Source organism: Xiphophorus maculatus, chromosome 14, assembly GCF_002775205.1.
Source record: "Xiphophorus maculatus strain JP 163 A chromosome 14, X_maculatus-5.0-male, whole genome shotgun sequence".
NCBI lineage: Eukaryota > Metazoa > Chordata > Actinopteri > Cyprinodontiformes > Poeciliidae > Xiphophorus > Xiphophorus maculatus.
The window spans coordinates 20,721,329-20,747,193 of record NC_036456.1 but is presented as its reverse complement, the minus strand read 5'-3'; the positions used below and the strand labels follow the sequence as shown (position 1 = coordinate 20,747,193).

The 25,865-nt window shown below is 44.1% G+C and overlaps 1 protein-coding gene across 1 annotated transcript; it reads left to right on the top strand.

The window, feature by feature from the left end:
- The first annotated feature begins 1,512 nt into the window (after positions 1–1,512).
- On the top strand, positions 1,513–25,128 carry corin (corin, serine peptidase). Its single transcript, XM_023346058.1, has 24 exons — positions 1,513–1,737; positions 3,304–3,445; positions 5,815–6,072; positions 7,295–7,406; positions 7,924–8,028; positions 11,131–11,372; positions 11,465–11,578; positions 12,058–12,165; positions 12,496–12,606; positions 12,697–12,819; positions 14,573–14,674; positions 14,902–15,133; positions 15,205–15,347; positions 15,427–15,534; positions 15,607–15,720; positions 16,550–16,660; positions 16,838–16,961; positions 17,074–17,202; positions 18,677–18,726; positions 18,794–18,980; positions 19,054–19,216; positions 19,287–19,395; positions 22,440–22,573; positions 22,642–25,128. Exons 1-24 carry the CDS (start codon positions 1,681–1,683, stop codon positions 22,825–22,827), a joined length of 3,264 nt encoding a protein of 1,087 aa, XP_023201826.1. The 5' UTR covers positions 1,513–1,680; the 3' UTR covers positions 22,828–25,128.
- Positions 25,129–25,865: the final 737 nt, after the last annotated feature.

Below are 25,865 nucleotides of genomic sequence, written 5' to 3'. Positions count from 1 at the left end.
AGGCTGAGGAACCAGACCGACCCAGAACCAGAACCTTTATCAGTTCTGGCGAGTGAATCGTTTCGTCAGTCTCTGCCAAGACGCAACGCCAGAGCAGAGCAAAGATCTGCGGTTCTGAACATCCCAGTTTAAATTCAGACTGGTTTTACTGGTTCTGTTGGTTCTGCTGGTCCAGAACAAAGCAAAAACAGATTAGCCACATTTCCAACCTTAATCTGGACCCTAGATTCCAAGTTCTGGTTCCGAAACCAGTTTTTATCTGAATTCAGATTAAAATATTCAGTTTAGATCAAAATCCAGAACCTGACCCAATTCTGAGCCCAACATGAGTTCAGATCTGAATCCTGGTTTTAATCCAGATTAAAGTCCAGAACCAATCTAGATCTGACCTCAGGGATGATTCTAGACCAGAACCAATCCAGAACCAGATGTTCACATCGAGCTAAAACTAATCTCTGGATCTGGATTGAAACCCAATCTGTCTGCTTTAATCTGGATTCTGATGTTAATCAGGAATCTCAATCTCGTAATCTGTTGATGACAATGACAAATAAATCTTATCTTATTGTGATTTAATCTGGAGTCGGGTTTAGATTGAGGTTCTGATGTTAATCCAGTCCCGAGGAGGAAACCAGGAGCCATTAATCAGGACCTGGACCAAGACAGGAACCGGTTCCTGAGTTTGGACCCAGATGTCCGACTGAATCCAGATTAAACCTGAGTTTACATTTAATCTGGATTTTAGCATCAACTGAATCCAGACCGTTAACCGAGTCAGAACCGACCCAAAGCTGATTGTGTTTGGTCTCTGTATAAATATGGATCCAGATTTAAATCTGGAGTTCAGAACCAGATCCAGATATTAATCCAATCTGTAGTCCAGAACTGGACCCGGATTACAACCCAGTTCCAGATCCGACTCCAGATTAGAGTCCAAATATGAACTCAAACTTTAATCTGGACCCAAACCTTTAGAATCAGTATCAATCCGGACCTGAGTCCGGTACTGAGTCCAGAAGAACCTGGAGCCTCACCCTGTTAATCCAGGCCCAGTTTGGCCCTGGTTCTGGTCCAGAAGAACCTGGAGGTTCTGGGCCACTAATCTGTGCCAGGTTTCTGGTCCTTGGTGTCCAGAACATCTGAGGCCCAACAGAACCTGGCCGGGTTCAGATCAGGTCGGGTTCGGTTTGTGGGTCTGATGGCAGCGGAGGCGTTGTGTGAGAGAGAGAGCAGTGTCCAGTGTGTGTTCAGTGTGTGTGTCCAGTGTGTGTTCTCAGTGTGTGTTCAGTGTGTGTGTTCAGTGTGTGTTCAGTGTGTGTGTGTTCAGTGTGTGTTCCCAGTGTGTGTGTTCTCAGTGTGTTTCCAGTGTGTGTGTGTTCAGTGTGTGTTCTCAGTGCGTGTTCAGTGTGTGTGCAGTGTGTGTGTGTTCAGTGTGTGTGCAGTGTGTGTGTGTTCAGTGTGTGTTCAGTGTGTGTTCTCAGTGTGTGTTCAGTGTGTGTGTGTTCAGTGTGTGTTCTCAGTTTGTGTTCTCAGTGTGTGTCCAGTGTGTGTTCTCAGTGCGTGTTCAGTGTGTGTGCAGTGGGCGGAGCCCCCGCGCTCCGCCCCGCTAGTCCCCCGCCAGCTGCAGCTCCCCGCCGGCAGAGCCATGGTCTCGGGCTCCGCGGCCGGCAGCAGCAGCTCATGTTGTCCGCTCCGAGGGAGACCTTCCCGGGTGTCACCTTCAGCGGAGCGCCGGCGGTGAGTCCTGTCCGTGTCCGTGTCCGTGTCTCTGTCCTCTGCCTCCGGTTCAGCATCGCAGCTACTTTAGCCCAGATGTTCGGTTATTATTCTGACTTTATCTTTATAAATTAATCTCTAATTATTCAGCATCTAAATCTGACAGATTCAGCCTAAAAACTCAAACCGGTTTTCCTGAAGTTAAACTAATAATCTGGATATTTAAGTGAAAAGATGCTCTTTATTGCTACTTTACTTTTTTAACCTCATGTTATTATTCTGTGGTTTCAACTCGATTTCTGCTGTTTCTGTAATCAGTTTCCGACCTGAAACCAAAATAAATCTTAAATATCAGAACAATAATCAGCCATTGTTCTGGTTAATTTTCTCTCCGGTCAAACAGCCGTTAAAACCCGTTAAACCCGGAAATAATCTGATTTATAGCAGCAGCTCTGCAGGTTCACTGAGGACTTAATCTGCTCCAATTAAAGCTAAACTCATTCAGTGGAATAAAACTTATAAAACATCAGAGTGGATGTCATTTGTTGATAAAACAGCATAAACGCGAATTTTCCTGTGAATCCGTTTAATTAAAATTTCATCAATTTAACATTAATTTGACCAGAATAGACAGAAACCTGCATCAGATTATTATTTATTTTTATTACTAAGCAATTTGTATTTTTATTCATTTACTTTTATTATTCATATGTTTATTTTTATTAGTTATTGTTTATTTTATTTATATATTATAAATATTTTATGTATTTATTTAAATATACTGACTGTCTAATATTAGTAAACATAGTCTTCCTTTAATCAGGTGATTCTGGTAGATTTTAAACTTTTTATTTATTAAAAACAAACTAAAAAACTAAATAATTAATATTTTCTGCCTTTTGAGAACCAAAAACTCTGAAATAATTTTCTTCCATACTGGGAATAAAAACCCATAAATACAGTTTATTATGGGGTAGAAACAGGAAGAAATATGAAACTAATCATATTAATCAGAAATGTAACACCAGCATTGTTTTATTTTAATAAAGATAATTAAACTGCTGCAGAGAATATAATTAATATAATTAATATAATTAATATCCTCTGTGTCGTATTTCTATGATGAATGAATTAATCAGCAGCTTGGAGCCGTTAAATGTTTCTGTCTTTAAATCAGATTTTAGGGTCTGACTGATTATTGATCGGTTCTGATGGTCTAATATTGGATCAGTGAATCAGATTAAACCAGATTATTAATCTCGTTGTTCCAGCTGCAGGTGAAACGCCACAGGAAGTAAATAAATCATTTTATTGACCGCAGGAGGATCAGAGGGATCAGCAGTGTGTGTGTACTGTGTGTGTGTGTGTGTGTGTGTTGCAGTTTGTGTGTGTAGTGTGGGGGTGTGTGTGTGTGTGTAGTGTGGGTGTGTGTGTGTGTGTGTGTGTGTTGGGGTGTTGAGTGTCTCCTCGTCTCTTCACCTCTAAAATAACTTCACCAGTGGAAACTCTGAGTGTATAAATAGACGGTGTGATGATGATGGTGATGATGATGATGACGATGATGATGATGATTCCCCCCCCCCCCAGGAGGCCGGGATGGACCAGGGGGCGTGTCCTAAGGATCTGGGCTCCTCCAATCACCTGCGGCTGCTGCTGCTCTACATCCTGGTTCCCACCGTCAGCCTGCTGGGGGCGCTGCTGCTGCTGCTGCTGGGCCTGGCCCTGACAGGTAGGGGCCACACCTGGGGGAGGGGGTCCGAACCGCAGCACCGGGTCAGAACCACAGAGGGAGAGGAGGGTTAACGTGTCAGGTTCATGTTTTCACTCCAGTTCATCCTGTCATTTTTTATTCTTTCTTTCTACATTTATTGTTTCTTTTCTTTCCTTCAACCGTTTCTTCATTCTTCCACTTTCTGTCCCTCCATCAGTTTTCCTCCTTTCTTCAACCCACCAACCATCCTTCCCCTGTTTTCCTCACTTCTTCTCTTTCATCCCTCCATCTCCAGTTCTTCTGCTGGAGGACAGAGAGGTGGAGGAGGTGGAGGAGGTGGGATGACACACATGCCGTGTTGATTTAACGCCGTGTTTCTGTTTCTCTGTGCGTGCTTCATCTGGTCGCCATGACAGCGGGGAGTCCCTCAGCCAATCAGAGCCAGGCTCAGTGAAGGAATGTCAAACATTTAGGCAGGTAGTGAAACAGACGCTGCTGTCCTCCCTCATCCTCCTCTCCTGTCGTTTTTAATCTTTTCTTGCTCTGTATCTCCTGCTGCTCCTCCTCCCTCATGGAGTCTCTCCATTAGACGCCTAATGATGCGTGACGCCTCTCCTCCTCCTCCTCCTCCTCCTCTTGCTCGTGTCTCTGCCGCCGCCAGCCTTCGCTCCAGCAGCAGGACAAAGCAGCTCCTGTTGCCATAGATGCTCAGCAGATGTTCCTCTGATTTGATCTCTGAAAATACACTCAGAAAATAAATGTATCCACAGAGCCGCCAAAGGTCAGCAAACCACCAACTGACCCCTGACCTCTGTGGACCAACCCATCTGGACCATCAGGGAGTTTAGTGAACAGATACCTGCTCTACTAAACCTGCAGAAAGTTCACCATGATGATCTGCTGCTGCTGCTGCAAGGACAGACTGCAGTTAGGCCTCCTGACCAGCAGGGGGCAGCAGTAATCAGCTGGTTCTTTATAACCTTGTCCCGCTTGTATGACCTCAGTGAACTTTGACACAATCCTAAAACCTGACATTAATAAGATATTTATGAACATAAAGCAGTAAAGTATCTTCGGTTCTGGAGTTAAAACCAAACGGAGGAAATCAGGACTGAGGTTCTGGAGCAGAACTCGTGTTCTGACCTTCAATCAGCTGATCTGGACCTGAGAGTTACTGGTTTTATTCCTGCTTGTCCTGTTACTGGGAGGCCAGTATCATCTGCATACAGTGAAACATGTAGCATGTTAGCATAGCATCCAAAGAGGCAGTGATTCAGTCTGAGCTCTAAGCTGATCAGAAATAAGAAATAAATCAATAGTTTCATTGAACTGTTCCAAACATCCAGAATCTGGTTTTGTTTTCTGTAGATCAACATTTGATCAGGTTTCTGGTGCAAATATCTTAGTAACTATAAGACAAAAATAACTTCAAAGTTACATTTTATTTAGTTATAAGAGTTTGATCAGTAACTGATGATGATGATGATGATGAAGGTTTTCACGTTTTCTCCAGAAACCTTCGTCAGTGAGGAAGAGGAGCAGATCTGTCAATGACTCATTTATTTTTATATTCTCTGATTTCACCAAAAACACTCAGCCGGGTCGCCATGGTAACAGGTCCGGCTTTTCGGGCCCTTTTGTTTCTTTGTGGGTTTGATAAAATGTCAGGAAGCAAAAAACTGAAAACAGAAATTAATGCAGAAAAAACCTGATTCTGATACAGAGAGTCTGGTTCTGGTTCTGGTTCTGGTTCTGGTTCTGGTTCAGGTTCTGGTTCTGGTTCTGGTTCTGGGTCCGGTTCTGGTTCTAGATCTGGTTCCGGTTCTGGTTCTGGTTCTAGTTCTGGTTCTGGTTCTGGTTCTGGTTCATTTTCTGGTTACGGTTCTGGTTCTGGTTCATTTTCTGGTTCTGGTTCTAGATCTGGTTACGGTTCTGGTTCTGGTTCTGGTTCTAGGTCTGGTTCTAGATCTGGTTCTGGTTCTGGTTCTAGGTCTGGTTCTGGTTCTAGATCTGGTTCTAGGTCTGGTTCTGGTTCAGGTTCTGTTTCTAGTTCTGGTTCTGGTTCTAGGTCTGGTTCTGGTTCTAGGTCTGGTTCTGGTTCTAGGTCTGGTTCTGGTTCATTTTCTGGTTCTGGTTCTGGTTCCAGTTCTAGATCTGGTTCTGGTTCTAGATCTGGTTCTAGGTCTGGTTCTGGTTCAGGTTCTGGTTCTAGGTCTGGTTCTGGTTCATTTTCTGGTTCTGGTTCTGGTTCCAGTTCTAGATCTGGTTCTGGTTCTAGATCTGGTTCTAGGTCTGGTTCTGGTTCTGGTTCATCTTCTGGTTCTGGTTCTGGTTCCGGTTCCGGTTCTGGTCGGGTCCCGCTCTGACCCCTCCCTGCCTCCCCTCAGGTATTTTCGGCGGCGCCCCCCTGGACTCCAGGCTCCTCCTCTCCAACGGCAGCCATGGTTACCATGGCAACAGCACAGCGTCCCCCTCCAAGGCCTCGGTAAGGAGCCAGGTGGGACAGGTAGCGTACAGCCAGAGCACACCTGCTGCTCCGCCCGCCTCTCAGGCTCCGCCCACCGGGCTTCCTGATTGGCTGGCCTCGGTGACATCACTGAGCACCGTCGGGCCGGCCAGCAGCTCCACCCCGGCGCCGGACGCAGGTAAGCCTACCTGTAGCAGGGCGTCAACATCAACAATCTGAATGTTTGATAAAAATCATTAATAAATCAATAATCGATCTTCCTCATTATTCTCTGATTGGTTGTTTTGAATCAAAATCACAGATGTTCTGGTGCCAAAGAGGAAATGTTGGTCAGGAGGTTTTCTGATATCTGTGATGATGTGAGACGTTAATCTCCCACCAGAACCTCCCGACCCACCAGGGTCAGAAAATGGATGGAAGACGTTCAGTGGGACGTTTTGTGACTCGGGTCCATGATGGATTATAAAACCAGGGAACCAAAGACTGATGCAGCCGGCACCAAACTTTCTCACCAATTTGGAAAAAGTTTGCAGTAAAGCCAGAAAAAATGGAGATTTGTTGATTTTGTGAATTTTGCTGATTTGTGAAAAACTGTGAGGATTTATTGGTGTCATCTGGAGTCTGAAGGGCCACATAAACAGCTACAGGGGCCCAGATTTGGCCCCCGGGCCTTGAGTTTGACTCCTGTGCTGTAGAGCTTCAGGAGCAGCAGAGCTGGAAGACAACGATTCCCAGAATCCTTCAGGGCTGCAGCCACTTCCTGTCTGTGTTGTTGATCCAATAAAGTTCTGAGCTGAATTCTGATCCGCTGTCCTCTGCTGAGTCCGTCTGTCTCTGTGGGGACACAGGTGGACCAGCAGGACCTGGACCGGGTCTGGGTTCAGGTCCATAAGCAGCAAACAGAGCAGAGTTTATTTCTGATCGATGATCGATTGATTTAAGATTCCCCTCGTCTCCGTGCCTCTGCTGTCCTCCTGTGTCTCTGTCTCAACGGGACATGGAGGTGAATGCTAATGAGCCTGGCTCTGTCCTCAGCTCTGATTGGCTGCTGGGAGCCGAGCTCTGATTGGCTGCTGGGAGCTCATCAGACTCAGTGGATGTTTAACCTGCAGATGTTCAAAGCTGCTGAGCAGAACCGGACCAGACTGGACCGGGTCCTCTGAGGTTCTGCAGCATCAGGCTGTGATTGGAGGTTAGCGTTAGCTTCTCTGCTAGCATAGTTACTCTGCAGAAAACATTCAGGGGGTCAAAGGTCAGGCTGATGGCGCAGAATCAGGCCTGAACTGAGGCAGACCAGCCGGGTGGTGGCGCCCCCTGCTGGTCAACAGGCTCATTCTCTCCATGAATTTGTTCCTGGAGCTGCAGCCTCGTCCTTCTGGTTCTGGTTCTGGTTCCTGCAGGTCGGTGTCAGCTGGTCCTGGAGCCTCAGTGCCACATGCTGCCCTACAATCAGACCTGGTTGTCCTCCTCCGTCGCCGTGGTGAAGAGTTCAGAGGTCGACATGTTGCTAAGGTAACCAGTTCACACTGACATGACTCAGCACACTTCTGCTAATAGCGAAGCTAATTTTTAATTTAGCACTTTAGCGTTTTTGCTAACTTTGAAAACATTTAGCGCACTTAGCTTCCCCTAAAATAATGTTACAGATAAATTCATGAGCTCTAATCTGATTGGTTGTCTCCTGAGCCTTCAGCTAAATAAAGTTTTTAGTTTTTAGTTTTTAGTTAGCTTTCCCTCTGGGTCATGACATCAGGACAAATACTGCAGGTAGAGATGGTTTCTGTTGGAGCTGAACTGACTGGACTGAAACATCAGCAGGTTCTGGTTCTGGTTCCTCATCTTTGGGTCAACTGGGTTCAGAATCACTGAAGCTTCTGATGGATCCTAAACATCTTTCTGTAAATGGATTAAATGTTTCCAGTTTGCTGGGTTGTTGTTGTTTCTCAGGTCAGTGGTTCTTAACCTCGGAGCGGGTCGGTTGGGCGGTTCTGGCGGGTTTGGACCTGAACCCGGGCGTTTTGTGCTGCAGGTTCTTCAGTTACCTCAGCAGACTCTCCTGCTACAGACACATCCTGCTGTTCGGCTGTTCGCTGGCGCTGCCCGAGTGTCTGGAGGCCGACGGGACCAACAGCAGGTAAGACCGTTTATCCTAGAGACCTGCTGATGGTTCCCCAAAGGATGCTGGGATATGTAGTCGCTCTGCTATGAAATCCAAACAGCTCTCATTCTCACAACCGACAGACAACAGTTCAACCAGCAGAGATTATGTTCAAACCTATCAGGGGAATCAATACCAGAAACTAACGTTTCCCACACAAAGAAGTATCAGAACCACCAAACAGAACATCCAGTCTGTTACATTATGCTGTCAGGCTTGATGTCTATATTGTGATTATTAATCTATTTTGGCCTGAACACAGATTAGCTGATTTAAACTCCTGCTCTACTGATGACTTGGTGAGCAGCTTGTCCTGTTTTAGTGCTAACGGAACCAAAACACAGCGAACTGCGCAGCATGTTACGGTTATCAGAGTCAATAGCAGCTAGCAAGTTAGCCTAGCATAACTAGCTTACTGCTCACTTTTTTAATAAATTAAAACTTTTTCCTCACCTGTTAAATGTGAAACCTTTGAACCTTGTTATCTATGGCTGTCATATGGTTGAATTAGCCGCTAAATATTGTGATCTTTTTTCTGATTCTTTGCATGATTGTGGTATTTTCCTGACCACCGATATTTCTGACCCAATGAACAGCAGTGGCGCAGGATGAGTCACTGATGTCCAGTCCAGTAATATATATCCATATATATATATTAATGCTGCTGCCTCGCGCTCTGTCCTTCACTTCCTGCTGCTCAGCAGTAGGTGTCAGGTTACATTGTGTTGCATTCAATGTGGAAGGAAAAAAGAGATTCATGCGCTTAATGCCATAACTATTTATTGAATTTATCGTCGCCAGCTGGGTGGCAGCGGGGGGTGGCAGCAGGGGTGGCAGGGCCCTCAGCAGGGGTGGACACTGCCCCCCCATTGCCACCCCAGTAGATCCGGCCCTGCAAGGCGCCGTCCCCCAGCAGCTGCTGGGACAGAAAACGATCCGGCAGCTGGGAGTTCAGGACCAAGAATAACACACTCACACCGTCTGAAATTAGAACACACACATTTACACAAACACACACACCGTCAGTAACAGTAGCTTCAACTCCACATGACCTCTGACCTCTGAGTTCTGCTCCAGAGAATGTGAATCTAATGGAGCTGGGAGCATCTGGTCGTCCCGGTCCAGATGGATCTATGACCTGGAACCCAAGACTAGAACCAGTACCTGTTAGAAATCAGTTACTGCTGGGTCAGCAGGTTTAAATGTCCTGGTTACCATGACAACTGACAGGACAGGCTGCTAGATGTTAGATTAATGGATCCTCAAAGGAATCAATCAATCAATCAATCAAATTTTATTTGTATAGCACATTTCAGCAGCAAGGCATTTCAAAGTGCTTTACATCATTACAAACACAGAAACACAATGCAATATAGAATCAATCATTAAGTCAAGTTCCATCAATAAATTTGTAATTGATTACGTTTCAAATACAATCCTAAACAGGTGGGTTTTTAGTCTAGATTTAAAAGAAGTCAGTGTTTCAGCTGTTTTACAGTTTTCTGGAAGTTTGTTCCAGATTTGTGGTGCATAGATGCTGAAAGCTGCTTCTCCTCGTTTGGTTCTGGTTCTGGGGATGCAGAGCAGACCAGAACCGGAAGACCTGAGAGGTCTGGAAGGTTGATACAACAACAGCAGATCTTTAATGTATTGTGGTGCTAAGCCGTTCAGTGATTTATAAACTAACAACAGTATTTTAAAGTCTATTCTTTGAGCTACAGGGAGCCAGTGGAGGGACTTTAAAACTGCTGTTATGTGCTCTATCTGATGTTCTCCTGATCAGGTCCGTTTGGTTTGGGTCGGTATGCCGTTTGTCTGATTTTATTGAACAGCTCCTGGGTTCCCTTCAGTTCTGGCTCCGTAGGACAATGTTTAGGGTTCTGGGTCAATAGTTCCTGTTCAGCAGCGGTTTAACCCTTTCATGCATAGTGGTCACTACAGTGGACAGCTATCTAAAAGCCATTTTTTTGTGCTTCCTGTGGATTTTTATGTTATAAATGCACACAGACCACTGAAGTGGACACTAATGCATCATAAAATATACCATCAACTACTGGCCATCAGCTGCAAATGCAAGAAATTATTTTTGTTAAATACAATATGGCCGACAGACAAAAAAGCATGAGAACCGACCCGGTCCCTCCTTCTACTGTAGACGACTCTTGCAAGTAAAAAAAATATTATGACATCAGATAACCCCTAAGGAACAATACTACTGATGTATTTTTCAAATAACAACTTTGTATTTGGACAAAATTACAATTCATCACATAAAAATAAAAAAATTAAAAATAATAATTTTTACAAACAAAAGTTCCTACCTTTTTTTATGCCTTAAGAAAATTTTTTTTAAAAATGGAAAAAAAATTCTGACACAAAGGATCATAATTCATGCATGAAAGGGTTAAAGATGGCGTCGCTGTGGAGAACATGGATGATGCAGCGACTTCCTGTTAGCCGACGGCCTGAGCTTTGGTTGTTCTTGAACTGCTTCACATCTGATCCAGGGTCCTCTCTCCAAGGATAAACTCTAGAGTTTATCCTTCAGCCAGTTACCGGGACGATCAGCTGTTGGTCAAACTAATGTGTCTTAAGACAACATGTGAAAACATTTAGATTTAAAACCGGTAAACATGAGAGCATCATCAGCGAATGACTGGACCTGAGATTCATTTAGTCCCAGCTTAGAGTTAGAGTCGAAATGAAACTTTGGCCAAACGGACCACCAGAGATCTAGGTTCGGTTCCCTCCAGGTCCTGTTGGTTCTGTTCTGTCCAGGTCCTGTTGGTTCTGTTCTGTCCGGGTTCTATTGGTTCGGTTCCCTCCAGGTCCTGTTGGTTCTGTTCTGTCCGGGTTCTATTGATTCGGTTCCCTCCAGGTCCTGTCGGTTCGGTTCCCTCCAGGTCCTGTTGGTTCTGTTCTGTCCGGGTTCTATTGGTTCGGTTCCCTCCAGGTCCTGTTGGTTCTGTTCTGTCCGGGTTCTATTGATTCGGTTCCCTCCAGGTCCTGTCGGTTTGGTTCCCTCCAGGTCCTGTTGGTTCTGTTCTGTCCGGGTTCTGACCCGCTGTGCTCCTGCAGGAAGGTGGTTCTGCCCTGCGCGTCGTTCTGTGAGGCGGCCAGAGAAGGCTGTGAACCCGTCCTGCAGATGTTTAACGCCTCCTGGCCCGACTTCCTGCGATGCTCCCAGTTCAACAAGAACGTCTCGTCACCTTCATCACCTTCATCGCCTTCATCGCCGTCGTCATCGCCGTCGCCCGTGGCAACCAGCGTCCTCACGCCTCCTGCCTGTTTCTCACCCCGTCAGGTCAAGGGAAAACCCTGTGAGTCACGACCACACCTGCTGCTGCTGCAGGTAAACCGTCACATGGTACCATGACATCACCTGTCTGTCTGCTCTCTGATTGGTCGGCAGCTGTGTGCGGCGGGAAGGACAACTTCCTGTGTGCGACTGGAATTTGTGTCCCTCAGAAACTGGTGTGCAACGGTTACAACGACTGTGACGACTGGAGCGACGAGACACACTGCGGTGAGCTCACACACACACACACACACACACACACACACACACACACACACACACACACACACACACACACACACACACACACACACACACCCACACACACACACGCACACACCCACACACACACACACACACACACACACACACACACACATCCCAACACAGACACACACACACACACTGATTGTCTCTTGTTTAAAAAGCACGGGAAGTTTTCAGCCCGTTGCCATGGTGATGTGTGTGCTGGTAATTGATTGGCTGACAGCAGGGTGGGGCTTCCTGTGTGTGTGACATCAGCGTGTTGCCGTGGGAACGCCTCTCCTGACCTCTCCCTGACCCCTACCTTCATGCTGCAGGAATTTCGGGTCCGTCAGAACCGCTGGACGGAGCCGCGGTGGAGGATCAGGGCCAGAATAAATAATCTGAACCGAATCTGGACCGGGTCAGACTGTGAGGATGATGATGGTCTGTCTCTGTTGCAGAATGTCCTGATGAAGAGTTTCGGTGCAACACGGGCCGCTGCCTGAGTCCGGTTCTGGTCTGCGATGGTTATGATGACTGTGGAGATCTGAGCGACGAACTGAACTGTGGTGAGGAAACCTTTAACCTTTAACCTTTAACCTGAACCAACCAGGAAACAGAGAGGAGAGAGCAGACAGACTGCCACCTGGAGGCCAGAGAGGGGAAAGCAGCAGGAGAAAACAGCCTGCTGGATCCTGGTGGTAACTGGTGTGTGTGTTTCTGTGTGTTGGGGTGTGTGTGTGTTTCTGTGTGTGTGTGTTTCTGTGTGTGTTTCTGTGTGTTGGGGTGTGTGTGTGTGTTTCTCTGTGTGTTGGGGTGTGTGTGTGTGTTTCTGTGTGTTGGGGTGTCTGTGTGTGTGTTTCTCTGTGTGTGTGTGTTTCTGTGTGTGTGTGTTTCAGTGTGTGACCTGTCCCGGGAGCACCGCTGTGGGGACGGACGCTGCGTCTCCAGGGACTGGATCTGCGACGGAGACCACGACTGCCTGGACAAAAGTGATGAGACCAACTGCTGTGAGTTCCTGTCAGAAACATGAGTTCTGGGTCGGGGTGTTCTGGTTCCACCCGGCAGAAACCCGGTTCTGGTTCTGTTTGTGTCCGCAGCCTGTAGGAGCCAGGGCCTGCTGGAGTGCAGGAACGGTCAGTGCGTTCCCTCGGCTTTCCGCTGCGACGGCGAGGACGACTGCAAGGACGGCAGCGACGAAGAGCACTGCGGCCGGGAGCAGAGTGAGACATCTCTGCATTTCACTCATCTCTGCTCTTCTTTCCTCTGTTCAAACATGAGAAATTAAGACTCAACCTTTAAGCTTCAGATCATCAAAGTACTTTGATCTTAAACAACCTGATAGATTTAAACTTATTAGAGAAGATCTGACCCAAACCAGGCTGATGAACTGAAAATGATTCTTTTTAAATCTTGAATAATTAATGTCCTGATCAGGGGCGTTGCCAGGAATCTTGGGCCCCATGACAAAAAACTAAATTGGGCCCCATGCACCTGCTGTTAAAGTTTGTTGAGTCTATCTGACTCATCAAAAGTGTCTCAGTTTTAAAGTCTTGCTTTCTTTGGTCCAGTACTGATAACTAGCTCAATATTTTACAGTTTTACCTCCAACAGTCCAAATACAGTTTGTAAATAAGTTGATTTCATTTCTTCTATTAGTTTTAGGTACTGAAATGTTTCCCCACCAGCAACAATCAGAGGCAACATGCAAAATATACATGAAACATCCAGACTTCTAAAAATGTTATATAGTTACATTTTATTCAAGCTGCAGTTTATAACTTTAATAAAAATATGTTTTCTCCATATTTATTAATCTGTCAGATAATCTGTGAAAACAATCTCCTCCACCTGAACTGCTACTGCTAAAGTAAAGCAACGTTCCGACCAAAACAACCTATCAGAACCAGGAGGAGGGTCTTAGTGCTGTCAATCATCCTCATTCACTCACTGCTAAATGTGCTAATGGTGGAAAAACAAGTTACATACTGCAGTTTTAATTGTTAATTAAAACAGGTCAGGAGGTCAGAGCTGCTGCTGACTGACTCACCTGGTGTTAAGAGGTAAAAGGTTCAAGTTAAATATATGAATATGTTATAATTTCTTTCCTTAATTCATTAAATGTCAGTGAAATGGAGGCAAACAGCCTGTAGCTAAGCTAACTATGCTAAATGGTGATAATCTCACTCAGTCTACCCACCTCTCAGAGAAAAACTGGGTTATAAATGAACACTTTTACCTTTTTCTCTCTCTATTTCTTTTTGAAATAAATAAAAATAAACAAAATAGTGGAGGACCCCCTGTGGTCAGGGGCCCTTAGAGCTGTCCTAACTTTCCCCTCTATATTTCTGAAGTAGAACCAAAAGATTTATGAGAAAATCACAGAAAAAATCGTAATATTCTGGAATATCGTTCTGCATTCAGCACCAATCAGACACATCTTCTTTATTCCATGTTTTAGTTTTAAACAGAAATCTAACCTGATGACCTCATGATGCCGTAGCTAACGGTTAGCATGACATGTTGAACTTTTAACATGATAACAGACTAAACTTTTGTAGAGATTTTCCAATCAATTCAGAGCATTTTACACTACAGTCACATTCATTATGCTGCTGATGGTTCCCTTTCTGATGGTTCCCCTGCTGATGGTTCCCTTCCTGATGGTTTCCTTTCTGATGGTTCCCTTCCTGATGGTTTCCTTTCTGATGGTTCCCCTGCTGATGGTTCCTCTGCTGATGGTTCCCCTGCTGATGGTTCCCTTCCTGATGGTTCCCTTCCTGATGGTTCCTCTGCTGATGGTTCCCTTTCTGATGGTTCCCCTGCTGATGGTTCCCTTCCTGATGGTTCCCTTCCTGATGGTTCCTCTGCTGATGGTTCCCTTCCTGATGGTTCCTCTGCTGATGGTTCCCCTGCTGATGGTCCCCTTTCTGATGGTTCCCCTGCTGATGGTTCCTCTGCTGTTGTCTCCTCCAGACCCGGCCAGTTGCCTCCCCAGTCAGTCTGGCTGCAGTTCCTCCTCCTGTCCAGCGTGTGGAGCCGGTACCGTCGCCTGTGATCCCCGGAGCAACAACTGCTGTGAGTAGAGAGAGAACCGGTCGCCACCTGAGTCGGGTCCAGACCAGCTGAGGGAAACATGAAGATGTTGGAGAGTAAAACTCCCTGGTTTACAGTTCAGATAGCAGCTGGTGGAGCCCCCTATAGGTCTGACTGGATAACATGTCTCCCCCTGGTGGTGGTTCTGGTAACTGCAGCCTGTCTCCCCCTGGTGGTGGTTCTGGTCCTGACTTCTCTCTGGCCTGCAGCGCGCTGTGAGTCCATCACCCTGGAGTTGTGCATGAACCTGCCCTACAACCAGACCAGCTTCCCGAACTTCCTGGGCCACCTGTCCCAGAGAGAGAGCTCCGTGTCCTGGGAGTCGTCCCTGTTCCCGGCGCTGGTCCAGACGGGCTGCTACCAGTACCTGATGTTCTACGCCTGCACCCTGCTGGTCCCTAAGTGCGACCCGCTCAGCCTGCAGAAGGTTCCCCCCTGCAGGTCAGTGGCTGCGGCCGCTGCTACCCGGTTAGCGGCGGCTGCAGCTGAGTCCCCCGTCCTCCGTCCTGCAGGTCGCTGTGCCGCAACGCCAAGGAGAAATGTGAGTCGGTGCTCGGCATTGTGGGTCTGCAGTGGCCTGAGGACTCCGACTGCAGCCAGTTCCCAGAGGGCGGAGGAAACTCCACCTGCCTGCTGCCGGAGGACGGAGTCGACGGTACGGTTTGTCCTGATGATGACGACGGCGTCTCATCTAACTCTGAAACCCTGATGCTGCTGCGTTGCCATGGTTACAGAGTGCTCCCCCAGCCACTTCAAGTGCCGGTCCGGCCGCTGCGTCCTGGCGACCAAGCGCTGCGACGGACACCTGGACTGTGACGACCACAGCGACGAGGACAACTGCGGTGGGACGGAGTGCAGACGGCGTCCTCCTGTCCTGCTGCCTGTAGTCTGACCTGCTGCTGTCTCTGCCTCAGGCTGCTCTGAGCGCGCTCTGTGGGAGTGTCCCGGCAGCACGCTCTGCATCAAGCCCACCATGATCTGTGACGGCTTCCCAGACTGCCCCCTGCAGGTGGACGAAGCCAACTGCTGTGAGGCTGTTTCCACTTCATAGACTCATGTGACCTTTGAACTTTAAGTGAGGTGACCCTGAAGCACTAAACATTAGTTCTGCTAATGCTAAGCTGCTCTGCCTTAGCATTTAACAGAATTAAATGCTAAATGCTAAACACAGTACTTAGTGGCAGCTAAGGCTAAGGTGCTTTTCTAACATGGTTTTTAGCAGAAGCTAATTTTATAGCATTATATTGAACCATGTTGATTCTCGCTGCATGTGACAAAGTGAGAAAACTCAGAACTATTCAGACGTTCATTATGGCAGGAATTTAATGAACAGCCTGGTTGAACAGATTCTTCTGTATAACTCATCTGTATATTTTCTATTTGTTTAATAACGTTTCCTAAAAAATGAACATAAGAAAAGGAAAAGGAAACAGTTTATCCCCCTTTAAAATAAGAGCATGAATATAGACATCTGACTACTTGAGGAAGAAATGAAAAACCAAAACTTCAACAGACGTCAAATTTTATTTAACTGAAAGTTTATAAACCAGCCAACTTCAAAATGTATCCAGAAAATGAATTTAAGGGAAGCTAAGTTCGCTAAATGTATCAGTCAGTAAAATGCTAACGAGAAGATTAGCTTAGCTATTAGCGTATTAGCAGAATGTGGCGACCTCTGACCTTTAGTAACACAAAGTATCTCTTCATATTGGTGCAGGTAGAGCCGTGTTTATGGAATAACTTGTTTTTATGGATGAGTTTATAGAATAACTTGTTGTTTTTATGGATGTGTTTATGGAATAACTTGTTGTTTTTATGATGTGTTTATAGAATAACTTGTTGTTTTTATGGCTCCAGCCGCCTGCAGCGATAACGAACTGGCCTGTAACAACCACCAGTGTGTTCATCGGACCCTGTGGTGCGACGGGACCAAGCATTGCTCTGACAGCTCTGATGAGTGGAACTGTGGTACAGTCAGATTTATTCAGATGATTAAAGTTGGTTCCTAATAGATCAGTGGATAAATTAGAGCTGCAGAGATAAACATGCACTGAGTGAAGTAGTGGTTTTTAGTGACTGTAGGGGGCGCTGTTGTAGTGACCAGCTGTTAGCTGACGGATCCTGTGTCGATCTTTGTCTCTGCAGTCTCTCTGTCGGATCGGTCCGGTTCGGTTCTGACCGTGTTTAAGACGGCAGCAGAGTATCAGGTCTGTGCCGACGAGTGGAACCCGGACCTGAGCAGACTGACCTGCAACCAGCTGGGACTAGGGTAAGGTTAGTAACAGACCAGTCAGACCAGTGGCTCCCTCACCTCAGCACTGGTTCGTTACCAGTTCATCCATCGGTCTAAAGCAGAGTAACTGTACGGAGCTCCTCCTCAGGGCCCCGTCCTCGGTGTCCATGGTCCCTGACCAGCCTGGCGTACCGGGCCGGCGCCGTTGGTTACACGTCCATCCAGAGTGGAACCTCAGAAACGGTTCTGCTCTGCAGGCCCGACTGGAGAAGAGAAGGTACCACTGATGAAAACTTGAGTTTATCCCACAGTGAAGAGCTGTGCCACTTTACTGTGGAGTTATTCAGACGTGAAGGAATGGACTAACGGATCAAATGGTTCTGGTTGGTTATAAACTGTGATTTATTCTTTTCACTAAAACAAACTGAATTTAATCAAACAAGAAACAAATTCTGTCTCTAATATCTCGTTTCTTAGTCACGTTTTCCCGGACAAGCCCCCAGTTTATAAAACACAGCAGAGATACAAATATCGGGGGCTTGTCCGGGATCCATTCATGTTATAAATCCTCTGGTTCTGTCTGGATTTTGATCATATTTCTATGAAAACACAGAAAACCGACAATCAGATCTGATTAGTTCAGTTCTGGTTCTCTTTCCGTTTAATTTAGATTTTAACAAGAAATAAGTTTAATCACCATAACTACGCACATGACACTCAGCTCTACATTATGATGTCACCAGGTGACCTTTGACCCCATCCAGGCACTGAACAGATGCTGAGAACAGATCAATGAGTGGATGAGACAAAACTTTCTATAGCTGGAGAACAGAAGCTGAAGTTTTTATCTTTGGACCTGAAGAGGAACGACCTAGAGTTATAGATATAGAGATGCAGATCTAGAGTTGTAGATCTAGAGTAGTAGAGCTCTTTGGACCTAAAGAGGAACGATCTAGAGTTGTTGATCTAGAGTTGTTGATCTAGAGTTGTAGATCTAGAGTAGTAGAGCTCTTTGGACCTAAAGAGGAACGATCTAGAGTTGTTGATCTAGAGTTGTAGATCTAGAGTAGTAGAGCTCTTTGGACCTAAAGAGGAACGATCTAGAGAATTAGATCTAGAGTTATAGATCTAGAGTTATAGATATAGAGATGCAGATCTAGAGTTGTAGATCTAGAGTAGTAGAGCTCTTTGGACCTAAAGAGGAACGATCTAGAGTTGTTGATCTAGAGTTGTTGATCTAGAGTTGTAGATTTGGAGTTGTAGATATAGAGTTATAGATCTATAGTTATAGACATAGAGTTGTAGATCTATAGTCATAGATCTAGAGTTGTAAATCTATATTTGTAGATCTATATTTGTAGATCTAGAGTCAGCATGCAGCTTCAGTTATTATAGCTAGAAGCTAGAGATCAGGTCCAAAACCTGGGAGCAGTGATGACCTCTGACCTCTGACCTCTGACCTGAGCCTCCAGAGCCACATAAAGTTTTCTTGATCCTCCTGTAATCTGGAACAAACTGCAGTAAACTGCTGACCTGCTGAAACGCTGAGCTAATGAAATGTTTCTCTCAGCTGCTTGTTTCTGAAACCTGCTGTAACTTTTCTATTCAGTCTAATCTCTACGTTCAGTCTGGTTTATGTAGATCTATAGCCAGCCTTTGACTGGTCCAGACTGGTTTCCTGTGATGTTCTCCAGTAAAGTGATGTCTAATCTGTGTGTATTTCCTGTTTGTGGTGGTCTGGTCTCCTCCAGCCACGCCTGCCACTCCAGGAGGAGAGTTTCTGTCGGCTGCTCCAGACCAGGTAACCGCCTCCCGCAGGACGATTCTGACCTGGGTTCATCCTGACGTTGACCTTCTGTCACCCTCAGAGTGCGGTCTGCGTCCGGCGCCGGCCCTCCGTCCTCACAGGAAGAAACGGATCCTGGGGGGCCGGGTGTCGAGGCGCGGCGCGTGGCCCTGGCAGTGCTCGCTGCAGAGCGGTCAGAGCGGACACGTGTGCGGCTGCGTCCTGATCGGCCGGCGCTGGGCTCTGACCGTGGCTCACTGCTTCGAGGGGTGAGAGGCCGGCTCCGTGCGTCCGGTTCTGGTTTCTGATCCCAGCTCATCTGGACCCGGTTCTGTCCACCAGGAGGGAGAACGCGGAGCTGTGGAAGGTGGTTCTGGGCCTGACCAACCTGGACCACCCCGGCGCCCACAGTCAGACCCGCAGCGTTCGCTCCATCGTCGTCCATCCGCGCTACAACCGGGCCGTGGTGGACTACGACATCAGCGTGGTGCAGCTGGACTCTGAGGTCAGAACCTCCAGAACCGCTCCGACCCAGACGGAGACGGCCGGTTCTGACCGGTTCTGGCTCCTTACAGGTGGAGGAGACGGCCCACGTCAGGCCGGTGTGTCTGCCCCGGCCGGGTCAGCTGCCGACCCCGGACTCCTACTGCTACATCACCGGCTGGGGTCACATGGGCAACCGGAGTGAGTAGAGGCTGGTCGCCATGGCGATGGGGTCATCAGACCCGGACCAGAACAACCAGAACCACAGATATACACACCGTAGATATACACAGATGTACGTAGATATTCTCCCACTAGACGCTCCACCTGTCACATTCAGCCAATCACACGGCAGTAAATCGATGATGTCACGATGTTTTCATACTTTATAAACTGACAGTTTTAGGACTGAAAGATTATTTTGGTTTAATTATCAATAAAGAATAAAGGAATACAAAAATATAACAAAATTAAACCAGAATAACATCAAAATATGAGAATAAAGTTATAATATTTAGAATAGTAATACAACAATAAAGTATTAATAAAAGTTATTTTAGAAGAATAAAGTAATAATTTTACACAAATAAAATATTAAATGAGGATCTTATAAAGTTTTACTTTTTATTGGTTTACAGATAAATAAATATTTAATCTTTAAACATCAACATTAAATTATTATCAGAAACAGTTTTAACTGGATTTATAAACCAAAACAAAAGCAGTGAACAGATTTATGAATTAATAATTAAACCTGGAGTTTCTTCAGTCACACAGTGAAGATTACCGACCCAAACCGACCCAAACCGACCCGTTAGTCCTGGTGACCTCGGTTCTGACGTTTCTCTCCAGGCAGATTCTCATTTTCAGTCAGACTCAGATTCACGTTTTATAAAATCCACAAAATAATAATAATATCAACACAAACCAGTTTGATGCTCTGACAGCTGCTGAGTCCAACTGTGACACCGAGCGTCAGTCTGCAAAACGTTTCAGTCTGCAAAACGTTTCAGTCTGCAAAACGTTTCAGTCTGCAAAACGTTTCAGTCTGCAAAACGTTTCAGTCTCTAAAACGTTTCAGTCTGCAAAACGTTTCAGTCTCTAAAACGTTTCAGTCTGCAAAACGTTTCAGTCTGCAAAACGTTTCAGTCTCTAAAACGTTTCAGTCTCTAAAACGTTTCAGTCTCTAAAACGTTTCAGTCTCTAAAACGTTTCAGTCTCTAAAACGTTTCAGTCTCTAAAACGTTTCAGTCTGCAAAACGTTTCAGTCTGCAAAACGTTTCAGTCTGCAAAACGTTTCCGTCTCTAAAACGTTTCCGTCTCCAGTGAGTTTCAGTCTCGGTGGTTTAAACTTTAGCCAGGAATGACGGGACGTTTCCAGAAACCTGCAGGAGGAAAACAGTTTTCCAGCTCATCTTCTGTCTATTTCTGAATCCTGGACAGACTAAGAAAGTTTCTGTTATTAACTTTATATTTAATACATTTTCCTTTGGCCTCTTTGACTCACAGCCTGTTATCAGAACCAACCGAGTCCAAGTTCCTCCGTCATAATCTAGATCTGTTTCCCAGATTTTATTCTGAATTTTACTATTTCTGACCAATGGGTTCATATTATATCACATTTATAAAGATTATAAAACATTTATAAAGATTATAAAACATTTATAAACATTTATAAACATTATAAACATTTATAAACATTATAAACATTATAAACATTTATAAACATTATAAACATTTATAAAGATTATAAAACATTTATAAACATTTATAAACATTATAAACATTATAAAACATTTATAAACATTTATAAACATTATAAACATTTATAAACATTATAAACATTTATAAAGATTATAAACATTATAAACATTTATAACATTATAAACATTTATAAACATTATAAACATTTATAAAGATTATAAAACATTTATAAACATTATAAACATTTATAAACATTATAAACATTATAAAACATTTATAAACATTTATAAACATTATAAACATTTATAAACATTATAAACATTATAAAACATTTATAAACATTATAAAACAGTTTTCTGATAATCCCAGAAAACGTCTTTCTGTCTTTCATATGTTTTCTCAGTTATAAATATCTCCAGATTATTTCCCTCCAGATTAAACTTTTCAATAAAACTTGTATATTTATTAGATTTAAATGTTTCTGTCAGGATTTTCTACTTTCTACTCTGGTTGAGATGATTTCTGCTGCTTTTCTAAAGAAAATATTTGATCTTATTATTGTATCTAAAAATAATTTGTTGGGTTTACGGATCAGTATCAGTCCAGTAATAATTAATTAAAGGAGCCATCTTTATTATATTTATCATACATTATGTCAAATGCAGCTTGTTCCAAGTTTCCATGTTAGCTTTGATTTTAGTGATAAGATTTAGACTATTATTATTTCATGAGCCATGATGAAGTAAACAACATGGATCATTTTCTGTCAGCTACAAAAACAAATAGAGATGTTGTGTTTATTATAACATCATTAATAAAGTGATAATAAACATGTTTAGCTGCAGGTTGCAGAGCAGAGCTGCTTGTTTTCCTCTCAGCGTTTCATCAGAAATAATGAAACGTTCATCAGGTCCAAACATGACAGACTGTTTTTCTCTGGTTGTTTTTTTCTGACTGTTTTTCTCTGGTTGTTTTTCTCTGACTGTTTTTCTCTGATTGTTTTTCTCTGACTGTTTTCTGACTGTTTTTCTCTGGTTGTTTTTTTCTGACTGTTTTTCTCTGGTTGTTTTTCTCTGACTGTTTTTCTCTGGTTGTTTTTCTCTGACTGTTTTTTTCTGACTGTTTTCTGACTGTTTCTCTGCTCATGTTTCTCTCTGTGATGTTTGGGTCGCAGCAGGTCTGAGCTGAAACTGGACCGGAAACGGAGGAGAGCAGCTTTAGTATCAGAAGATCAGTTTAATGTTCCCACATCACTCAGCCGTTCACCACTTCACTTTATTTTAACAAACAATAAAACCAAACAGAACATTTTAAGCAGTAAAGGGTTAAAGGTCATCCTGTCCCTGTGGAGTTTATCCTTCCTTTCATCAGATTCTTTGTTTTCTCCTCATGTTGCAGAGAAACAGCAGAGAAAACCTTTCAGCTTCTCTGTGATGATTTGCTAAAAGTCAAACAGGAGAGTCTGAAGAGCCAGATTGAGAGTCATGTTTCCTGTTTTGTCCTGAGCACCTGAACGCCTCACGGTGTGTTTCTGTCCTCAGTGCCCTTTAAGCTCCAGGAAGGCGAGGTCCGCATCATCTCCATGGCGCAGTGCCAGTCCTACTTCGACATGAAGACTATAACTCCCAGGATGCTTTGTGCCGGATATGAGGCAGGAACCGTGGACTCCTGCATGGTACCAGATGCTCTCAGTGTGGTCAGTTCTGGGTCAGAACCGTCTGTAGAACCGGCTGTGTGTTTCAGGGCGACAGCGGCGGCCCGCTGGTGTGTGAGGAAGACGAGGGTCTCCGCTGGACGCTCTTCGGCCTGACGTCCTGGGGCAGCGTCTGCTTCAGCAAGGTGCTGGGGCCCGGCGTGTACAGCAACGTGACCCACTTCACGGCCTGGATCCAGCAGCAGATCTATGTACACGGCTTCCTGTCCGACTGACGCCGGCAGGAAGTGATGTCACTGCTGGCGTCAGACCCTCTGACTGTGCCTGAAACCACAGAACCAGAACCAGAACCTCTGCATCCGTCACACTGGACCACCTCACACACAAACATTCATGTTTTCATTTCCAACCAGATGGGTCCCAGCAGTAAATAACGGCTGGTCCCACTTCCTTTATTTTCAAATTAAGAGCGTTTTCCTCAATCTAAGCTGTATTTCAGTCACAAAAACATCCTGAATGTTTTTATTAATTATGTTTGTTGTGTTGAAGCTCCTGATTCTGAAACATTTTGTTTCCAGTTTTCAGAAAAATTTAAGTCAAAACTAAAATCTTTATTTTTATAAATTTAATCTGGTTTAAAGTCCAGCATAAATGTCTCTGTGGTGTTTAAATAGTAAATAATTTAAAAAGCCTCCATTCAGACCTGGAAGGTCTTTTAACAGGAACATTTTCTTTTAATAGAAATTTTATTTTTGTTAAGATTAAAAATTATTTTTCCAGAAAAACTTAAATGATCAGAAACGACTTTCTGTCTCTTCCAACTTGTTCCTGAAATTTTCTCCATTTGAGTTTGTTTATTGAAATTTGACTAATTGAATTGATGAACAACGTTAATCACTGAGGACTCAACTTCCCACAATGCTTCACTCTGTAGGGACTGTGATCAAAGGTAAAACCAGCCTGTTTTATATAACAGAACCTTGTTATAATAACAGCTAATTAATAAAAATCAACTGAAATGAAAAAAAACATTTCTAATTTAAAAATTATTTTCAAAATCACGTGAATATTTGATCATTTTAGCTAATTAAGCATCTTTACATAAACACAATATTTAAACAGTTATGAATGAAACCGACATGCAGAAAAGTTGAAGAAATTCTCGACATTTACATCTTTCCTACACAATCATGTTAATACGGTTTATCTAAAATATTCATTTGATCAAATAATCAAGAGCAAAAAGACATTCAGACCCGTTTATTAGTAACAGTAGAACATTATAGATAAGGAGAAATGTAAACAAATCTAACAAACTATTAAATTAGCTAACTATTTAAACTTTACTGCTAAATCATATTTTTCTGCGTTTCATTTATAAATATATCACTAATATGAAACCGTTTCTCTGTGATGTGAAGAACAGATGTAGCAAACTGACACCATCTTCCTGTTTTATATGAAGGCTAGCTCTGTTAGTGTTAGCTCTGTTAGCGCTAGCTCTGTTAGCGTTAGCTCTGTTCGCGCTAGCTCTGTTAGCGCTAGCTCTGTTAGTGTTAGCTCTGTTAGTACTAGCTGTGATGGTGTAGCTCTGTCAAAACCAGCAGATTGATTTTAATCATAATCATTAATTAAGGTTTATTGTTCTCACAAACAGAATAATTGAATGAAAATGAACACCGTGTTTAATTTTATCTGAGATTGTTAGCATTTAACTCAACTAGCTTAATGCTAATAGTTTGTTTTAGCAGAAAAAAGCGACACAAACTCGTCTTTAAATCTTTACATTTTCATTTAGAACATCTTCAGTCATAAAACACACAGAAGTTGTAACAGTTTAAAACAGCACAATTTATTATTTTTGGCACAAATGAACCGTAATAAAGGAGATCAGTGTGTTTATCTGACTGACACTATGATTCATAACAGTTAAAATCATTTTTAGTTACAAATATTTAAAGTATTTATAATATAAATACTTTGATGAAGTAAAGTTTTCTGTTTGTTCTGGTAAATATTCATCGTTTTGCTGAATCCATGTTGTAGTTTCCAGATTTATTAAAGCTTTGGGTTCTGGACTCGACTGGATGCTGAATGTTTAGAAGATCCAGAACATCCAGAACATTCAGAACATCCAGAACATCCAGAACATCCAGAACATTCAGAACATCCAGAACATTCAGAACATCCAGAACATTAAGAACATTCCTCCGCTGTTTGGGTTTCTGTCAGTGTTTGCTACAGATTTTTGTACATTGAGCTTCTCACAGGACTGTTTGTGTCTCTGTGTGTGTGTGTGTGTGTGTGTGTATGTGTGTGTGTGTGTGTGTGTGTGTGTGTGTGTGTGTGTGTGTGTGCAGGTGTGTGCGGGTGTGTGTGTGTGTGAGGTCACCCAGTCACGCGTTCAGGTCGTGTTTTGCGTCCTGTTTCAGCCCTGATCAGTTTGTTGCCATGACGACCAGGTAGCGTCTGAAAGGCTTGTTGATCTGCTGCCTCTGGTGTTTTGGTGAATATTTGTTTGTATTTTCTGTTTATGGCTCTAATAAATGGTCCCACAGTCAGTGGGTTTGACTCACCGCCTGTCTGCACATCTTTCCACTTCCTCTCCAGCAGGAAGGAAACCAGCAGCTTTTTATAGACGGGATCAGACTGAAGATGTGTCAGAAATATTATTATTACTGGCATAAACCATCATATAAAACGTCCACAGATCAGTTATCATGTAATAAACTAAAACAATCAGGAGTTTGTCTCCAGGTTTTGGTTTAATCTGAATATTAATGTTTCACATTTTATTTAAGTGAACATGTGAAAACATCAGCGGAGCCATCAGGACAGAACATGAGGAAACTCATCATCCTGCCTCTGGTCCAATCTGAAGAGTCGAACCAAAACGTTTTGGTGCCTCCTGATGTTCCTACCTGCAGATGAAGCTCATCCTTCCAGCTCTGACCTTTGACCTTTGACCTGCAGATGTTTGGTTTGCTGGAGCTCAGCTGGAGGTTTCATCTTCTAACCTGATGGTTGTTAATCATGATCTCTGGTTCTGTGTCCAGCTTGTTCTGCTGATGGTCGGAGGTTTAACCGGGTCAGCAGATCCATCTCTGATCCAACCTTTATGATGAAGGTTCTGGTCACGACTTAAATATTTCTGGGTCGATCCAGAACCACAGGCCGAGTGGATGAATCTATTCAGGTCCAGAAACCCGTTTCTGCCCACGGTTCTGATCTGCGTTTTAATGTTGGTTCTTATAGAACCAGCAGGGATCTCAGTCCGAGTCCATCAGCTCCATCTGTTCATCCAGAACAGTCC